The sequence below is a fragment of the Staurois parvus genome, unplaced genomic scaffold (assembly GCF_062004578.1).
Source record: "Staurois parvus isolate SC_StPar_1 unplaced genomic scaffold, SC_StPar_1.0 ptg000797l, whole genome shotgun sequence".
Lineage (NCBI taxonomy): Eukaryota > Metazoa > Chordata > Amphibia > Anura > Ranidae > Staurois > Staurois parvus.
In genome coordinates, this window is record NW_028318593.1 from 197,593 (window position 1) to 205,000 (window position 7,408).

Consider the following 7,408-nt stretch of genomic DNA (forward strand, 5'->3'; position numbering starts at 1 on the left):
TGCGTTGCCGCTTCATTCAAACGACACATACAGTGGGGAATACAGACTACCTGGCCTTCAGGAGTGCAGCACCAGACCCTGTGAACGCTGCTGGTTGGCTATCGGTGATACTGGAGCTTAAAGTGTAGAAAAGTCCAGCACTCCATGCAAAACCTCTGCAATTTACTGAGGTCACATCAAAAGTCTAGTGCAATAGATATGTTCTTCTTCCATCTCCTTGGAGGTAGAACATGTCTTTTCCCCTGTTTTTGACCTCAATATGTTGCGGAGGTTTTGCATGGAGTGCTAGACTTTTCTATATCTTGAGCTATTGCCATGCTGATATCCCTGCTGAAAAGCTTCACCCCCACTATGGGGTGGATTTACTAAAGACAAACAGACTGGACACTTTGCAAAATGCAGTTGCTCTAGAACTTAGTAAATGAGCAGAAGCTCAGCTGACTTCCATCATCCAATCAATTTCAAGCAAAAATGCTGTTTTTTCTATATGTTCCTTGCACGTGATTGGGTGTTCTTTGCAAAGCGAAGCTTTACCTCATTTACTAAGCTCTGGAGCAAAGTGCACAGCCTATTTTCCCTTAGTAAAGCAACCCCTATTTTCCTTGGTCACCATTGTCACCGAGACTTCAATTGATGGGAAAATCCAAAAATGATGAGTTGTCGCCCATACAGGAATGGATGGGAAATTGTCCAGTAAGAAGACCTGTTCTGGTGACAACGGATTTCTCACTTCCTGTTTTCAGGACAGGAAATGAAGGGAAATCTCCCAAATGGGACACAGATGGTAAAAAGCGCTCTACACTGAAGCTGGCACTGGAAGCCGGTCATGCGACCAGCAATAGTGGATTTATGTTCTGTGCTACCCAGGGGCGGACTGACAACTCATGAGGCCCCCGGACAATAGGTGATCATGGGGCTCCTGTGTCCTCGCCCACACTCAAACCACTCCCAAAAAAGCCTATGTAAGGTATCAGGGGCATCTCATGGAGCCCCCTACTGACCCCGGGGCCCTTGGTCAGTGCCTGAGTGTCCAAATGGTCAGTCCAGGCCTGGTGCTGCTCTAGGCAACACAAAAAATCTGTTGTCCCAACGCCTGCTCACAGTGGTGTATTTAGGTGCTGTCCCCCTAACAAAAATGCCACCCTAGGCAAGTGCCTTGTGGTAAATACGCCCCTGCCTGCTCACCCAGCCACACCCTCACCCGTCACCCCCCCGGGGAGAGAAGAAGAGAGACTCACCATCACACCCTTCCTTGAATCCGCTCTTTCACCCAGCCCCGGTGCCCCTAGGAATCCTCCTCGCTGTGCTCACCACACAGGAACAGGTGCAGGACAACCAGTGTCCCTTCTTTCAGGGGGCCAGTGCCGCCCCCCCCCCCCTAAAAAATGCTGCCCAAAAAAAAAAAAGTGCCTGAGTGTCCAAATGGTCAGTCCGGGCCTGGTGCTGCTCTAGGCAACACAAAAAAAATCTGTTGTCCCAACGCCTGCTCTCAGTGGTATATTTAGGTTTTGTGCTGCCCTAGGCAACACAAAAATCGTCTGCCCCCATGGACACCGACCAACACAACCCCCCCCCCGCCCCTTCCTGCAGAGAGAGCCTGACATTGGCCAACAACACCCCTGCCCCCCACCTGGAAGAACCTTCCCCTACCCCCTCCAGGTGATAGAGAGATGCTCATCTTCACAGCTCCAGACATCCCCGGGATCGAGAGTCAGGCTCTACATTCATCATGAAGCAGCCCACAGCCTCTCTTGGATCCCACCTGGTTCCCATGGTGTGCATGTCCCTTCTTCCATCCCTTCTTCTGGGGGGAGGTGCTGTCCCCCTAACAAAAATGCCGCCCTAGGCAAGTGCCTTGTTTGCCTTGTGGTAAATACGCCCCTGCCTGCTCACCCAGCCACCCCCTCACCTGTTACCCCCCGGGGAGAGAAGAAAAGAGACTCACCGTCACACCCTTCCTTGAATCCGCTCTTTCGCCCAGCCCCGGTGCCCCTAGGAATCCTCCTCGCCGTGATTACCACACAGGGACAGGTGCAGGACAACCAGTGTCCCTTCTTTCAGGGGGCTAGCGCTGCCCCCCCCCCCTAAAAAATGCTTCCCCCAAAAAAAAACGACACCCCTGGTGGCCGGACCGGAGCGGCTTCAGAATAGGTCAGTAGAAGTGTCTTTTCTTCTGTGAGGCCACTTACATTTTCTTTTTTCCTTGGACTTCTACAGTTGCAAGAAAAAGTATGTGAACCCCTTGGGATTACGTGGAGTTTTGCATGAATTGGGCATAAAATGTGCTCTGAACGTCATCTAAGTCACAACATGAGAAGAACACAGTCTGCTGAACATAATACTACACAAACATTAGATGTTGCCATGGTTTAATTGCACATAACATGTAAACATTTACAGTGCAGGGAGGATTAATGTGATTTGTACGGGGGGGGGGGGGGATGATATCTCTCTCTCTGGAGTCTAAACCTCTCCTAATACAAGGGAAGATTTTGCTCACTTTAGAACCCACAGCTTGGCATTGCATGTTGTTAATAAGCTTGTGATCTACCAGAACTCCCAGATCCTTCTCCAACATTGACCCCCCCAGATCCTTCTCCACCGTTGACCCCCCCAGATCCTTCTCCACCATTGACTCCCCCCAGATCCTTCTCCACCATTGACTCCCCCCAGATCCTTCTCCACCATTGACCCCCCCAGATCCTTCTCCACCATTGACTCCCCCCCAGATCCTTCTCCACCATTGACTCCCCCCCAGATCCTTCTCCATTTACATTTGCTTAGACCCATTTACATCTGTTTAGATCCATTTTTCATCCATTTACATTCGTTTTTTTTCTGTTTACACCTGTTTAGATCCATTTACATCCGTTTTTCATCCTTTCCGGGGTTTTTTTTTTTAAGAAAAAAAATAGGGTTTTCTTCCATTAAAAAAAAAGGATGTTAAAGGATGCGGACATTAACAGATGTAAACGTATGATCATCCTTTTCCATCCACTAATTCATAGAAATTATTATTATTATACAGGATTTCTATAGCACCAACAGTTTGCTCAGCACTTTACATTATGGAGGGAGACAATACAGCAACAATACAGTTCAATACAAGAGATTAGAGGGCCCTGATCCTTGGAGCTTACAATCTAGGAGGGAGGGGATAGTGGTACAAGAGGTAGTTAGCTGTGGGGGGATGGAGTGGTAAGAGGAGTAGTGGATTCCTGTATTAGCTGGGGTCGGGGTAGGCTTCCCTGAAGAGATGGGTTTTCAGAGTGAGCCTAAAGGTGAGCAGAGTAGGTGATAGCCTGATAGCTTGGGGTAGGGAGTTCCAGAGGATGGGTGAAGCCCTTGAGAAATCCTGGAGACGAGCATGGGAGGAGGAGACAAGGGAGCTAGAGAGTAGGAGGTCTTGTGAGGAGTGGAGAGTACGGTTTGGGTGGTATTTGGAGACAAGATTGGTGATGTACTTTGGGGCGGAGTTATGAATGGCTTTATACGTCAGTGTTAGTGTTTTGAATTTTATCCGTTGGGCAATTGGAAGCCAGTGGAGGGATTGGCAGAGAGGGGTGGAGGACACTGAGTGGAGGCCAGTGGAGGGATTGGCAGAGAGGGGTGGAGGACACTGAGTGGAAGCCAGTGAAGGGATTGGCAGAGAGGGGTGGAGGACACTGAGTGGAGGCCAGTGGAGGGATTGGCAGAGAGGGGTGGAGGACACTGAGTGGAGGCCAGTGGAGGGATTGGCAGAGAGGGGTGGAGGACACTGAGTGGAAGCCAGTGAAGGGATTGGCAGAGAGGGGTGGAGCCAGTGAAGGGATTGGCAGAGAGGGATGGAGGACACTGAGTGGAGGCCAGTTGAGGGATTGGCAGAGAGGGGTGGCTGATACAGAACGGTTAGTAAGGTGGATGAGTCTGGAAGCATTCAAGATCGACTGGAGTGGGGATAGCCTGAGATGAGGTCGGCCAATGAGGAGGGAGTTACAGTAGTCGAGGCGTGATATAATAAGGGAGTGAATGAGTTGCTTAGTGGTTTCCGAGGTTAAGAACGGGCGTATCTTGGAGATGTTGCGGAGGTGAAGTCTGTATGATTTTGTCAGTGATTGGATCTGGGGCTGAAAATCCATGGGTTTCCCTTTTTCATCTGTAAACGAACAGATGAAAAACGGACATACAGAACGCTTGTGTGAAAGAGGCCTAACTCTTAGATTGTAAGCTCCCAGGATCAGGGCCCCCCTAACCCTCTTGTATTGAACTGTATTGTCTCCCTTTATATTATAAAGCGCTGAGCAAACTGTTGGCGCCATAAATCCTGTATAATAATAATAATAATAACTCTGATAAATTGTCATTCTCACTGGATTCAGAGAGTCTCGGCATCCACAAAACTTATATCTAATTTCTCAATGGGGTGATATCCTTAATTAACAAATCTGATCACAGAGACTTTCCAACACGCTGGACAATGTTTAAATGCAATAACTAGCACTTTCCATACTGGAAATGAGCGGATTTATCATTCACGAGGATTAGCCCCAAAGCATGGCTTCCAAATATGTGATAGTTTTAAGGTAAACAAAATTCCAATCTTCTATTAATTTCTCTGCTATTTTTTTATTGGTGCGTCCCAGGCCATTATTTCCCAGCGACATCTGAAGTCATCAACGAATTTTGTTGTCCACATGTAGCCGGCTGTTGTAGAAGCTTTCCTTCTCTGCAGGTATCAGATAATAGAAGAAGTAGCCCTTTCCCACACTGCAAGCTTCTTTCAGCAGAAAGTCCCATTATTTCTCCCCCCTCCCTCTGCCCCTATTAGAGGCTCCAGATGCCACCTTGCAGTGTGACACACGTCCATTGTCCTCGCTGCTCTGTGATTGGCTGCTGAGTGTGGGAACCTCTGCAAAGTCTGATCCTCACACATTATTATGCAGAGTGAGCGGTATATAGAGGGGAGGGTGAGCTGTGTGACTTCACATCCCTGAAATCTCTTCTACAGAGAGGACACTGAACCCAGGAACTGCTCTACACTCACTGACGGGATATCATGGCTCCTACCAGCAGCCCTGTACTTCACTGTGCTGACCGCCAGCTGACTCAGCAACCCAGAAAAGTAAGTTTCCCTCTAGAATCCTGTTAGTTCCTTGATTTCTGTCTCCATCGCCATCATTTCATCTGTTTCCACCTAGAGCTTCCCATCCTCACATCTCCAAAATCCCTCATCCTGTCACCCCTCTAGATCTTCCATCCTGTCCTCCAAAATCTTCCTATCTTGGAACCTCCAAGTTCCCTCATCCCATCACCCCTCTAGATCTCCTCATGCTCGCACTTCCAAGATCCCCCATTCTGTCACCCCTCGAAGTCTACCATGCTGGCACCTCCAAGGTCCCTCATCCTGTTACCCCGGTAGATCTCCCCATTCTGGCACCTCCAAGATCCCTGATCCTGTCACCCCTCTAGATCTTTTCATCCAGTCCTTCTAGATCTTCCCATCCTGACACCTCCAAGTTCCCTCATTATGTCTCCCCTCTAGGTTCTCCCATCCAATAACCTCCTAGACATTCCCATCTTGATACCTCCAAGTTACCTCATTCTGTTGCCCCTCTAGGTTCTCCCATCCAATAACCTCCTAGACATTCCCATCTTGACACCTCCAAGTTCCCTCATTCTCTCGCTCTTCTAGGTTCTCCCATCCAATAACCTCCTAGACATTCCCATCCTGACACATCCAAGTTCCCTCATCCCATCACCCCTCTTGATCTCCCCATGCTGGCACCTCCAAGATCCCTTAGCCTGTCGCCCCTCTAGATCTTCCCATCTGGGTCTAGACCTTCCCATTTTGACACCACCAAGGTCCCTCATTCTGTCACCCCTCTACGTCTTCCCATCCGATAACCTCCTAGACATTCATACCCTGTCACCTCAACAGATCCCTTGTCCTCTATGTCTTCCCATTCAATGTCCTCTTAGCTTTCCCTTTTGTTTCTCCTGACATTAGTCTCTGTATCCGTGCAGTCACTATGTGGTCACTAACCAGCTCTTATCTTCTTTTGTGCAGCTAAGGAAACCCGTCATTGAGAAGATGAGGAGAGATCGCATTAACAGCAGCATCGAGCAGCTGCGTCTCCTACTGGAGAAAGAGTTCCAGAAACATCAACTGCCCTCAAAACCGGAGAAGGCCGACATACTGGAGATGACAGTCACCTTCCTGCAGCAGCACATGGCTGAGAGAAGTAAGTGTCCTCCTCCTTCTAGATCTTGTAGGTCTTGCTGAGAGATGTTAGGATTGAGGGTTGTGAAGATGACAGTGGACCTCATATAACTGACATGTGTCTTGTCTATTCCAGATGCCTCCAGCCAAGCCCATAGAGATGGCTACTCCACCTGCATCCAGGACTCCGTGAGCTTCCTATCCCTGCACACACAGGCAGATGTCCAACTACAGCTGCTGCAGAACCTCCATGGGGCTCAGATGGTGACCGGCGCTCTCTGTCCTTCCACATTCCCCATCTCACAGACCCCCAGCAAGCCTGGTGCTCCAGACAGCAGCAAAAATCCATGGAGACCCTGGTAGAGACTTGTCTACACTTCTCAGGACTGTGAGCTGAGTACAATGAGTTGGGTGTACAAGGAGCATGCCTGACCTGACAGCTGTACGTAGGGATCTGATCCCTGTTATCGTATCTCATCTTAGGGATTGAGAGTACGCTCATTGTAGAGTGGCTGTAATCACAATGTGACCTGATATTACTGTCTGTTATATATTGGGGGCAAATCATAGCTCTGATACATTCCTATATGGAATCTTTGTATATTTCTCTCTATATATGCATTACTACTGTATATGGAGAGAGGTAATGGGAATTATTAATAGTTCAATCACTGTGTGATCTCATAGTATGGGCGGAGCAGACTTTAGCTCATTTGAATTCCATATTGGAATAAATATATATATATATATATATATATATATTTTTTATATTGGAGAGTAAGTTTCTAATTGTTATAGAGTATATTCACTATGTGATCTATGTTATGTGTTGCATATGACTGCAGCTCACCTGATTTCCATTACAGATATATATATATATATATATATATATATATATATATATATATGGATGGAATATATATATATGTATATACATATATAAATCTAAAATATGGAATATATATATAAATAATTTAATTTATATATCTAAATATAAAAATGTATATATGTATATATATATTTATATATAAAAGAAATGAAATATACATATATATAAATTTTAAAAAATGGAATATATATATGTATACATAATATAAAAAATGGAATATATATATAAAAATGCTATATATATATATATATATATATATATATATATATATATAAATGGAATATATATATATATATATATATATATATATAAATAAAAAA

At 46.3% G+C, this 7,408-nt stretch overlaps 1 protein-coding gene across 2 annotated transcripts in view; it reads left to right on the plus strand.

Moving 5' to 3' along the window:
• The window catches only part of LOC149444237 (transcription factor HES-5-like), a 40,435-nt gene extending 33,377 nt beyond the window's left edge, over positions 1–7,058 (plus strand). Inside the window, exons 1-3 of one of the 2 annotated variants that reach the window (XM_089654768.1) lie at positions 4,951–5,101; positions 6,047–6,221; positions 6,336–7,049. In XM_089654768.1, the coding sequence (XP_089510894.1) occupies positions 5,036–5,101; positions 6,047–6,221; positions 6,336–6,562 (468 nt within the window). In that variant the 5' untranslated portion in view covers positions 4,951–5,035 and the 3' untranslated portion in view covers positions 6,563–7,049. Of the gene's footprint in view, positions 1–4,950; positions 5,102–6,046; positions 6,222–6,335 lie in introns of those variants that run through there. The other variant, XM_089654770.1, reaches the window with a different exon arrangement.
• Positions 7,059–7,408: the final 350 nt, after the last annotated feature.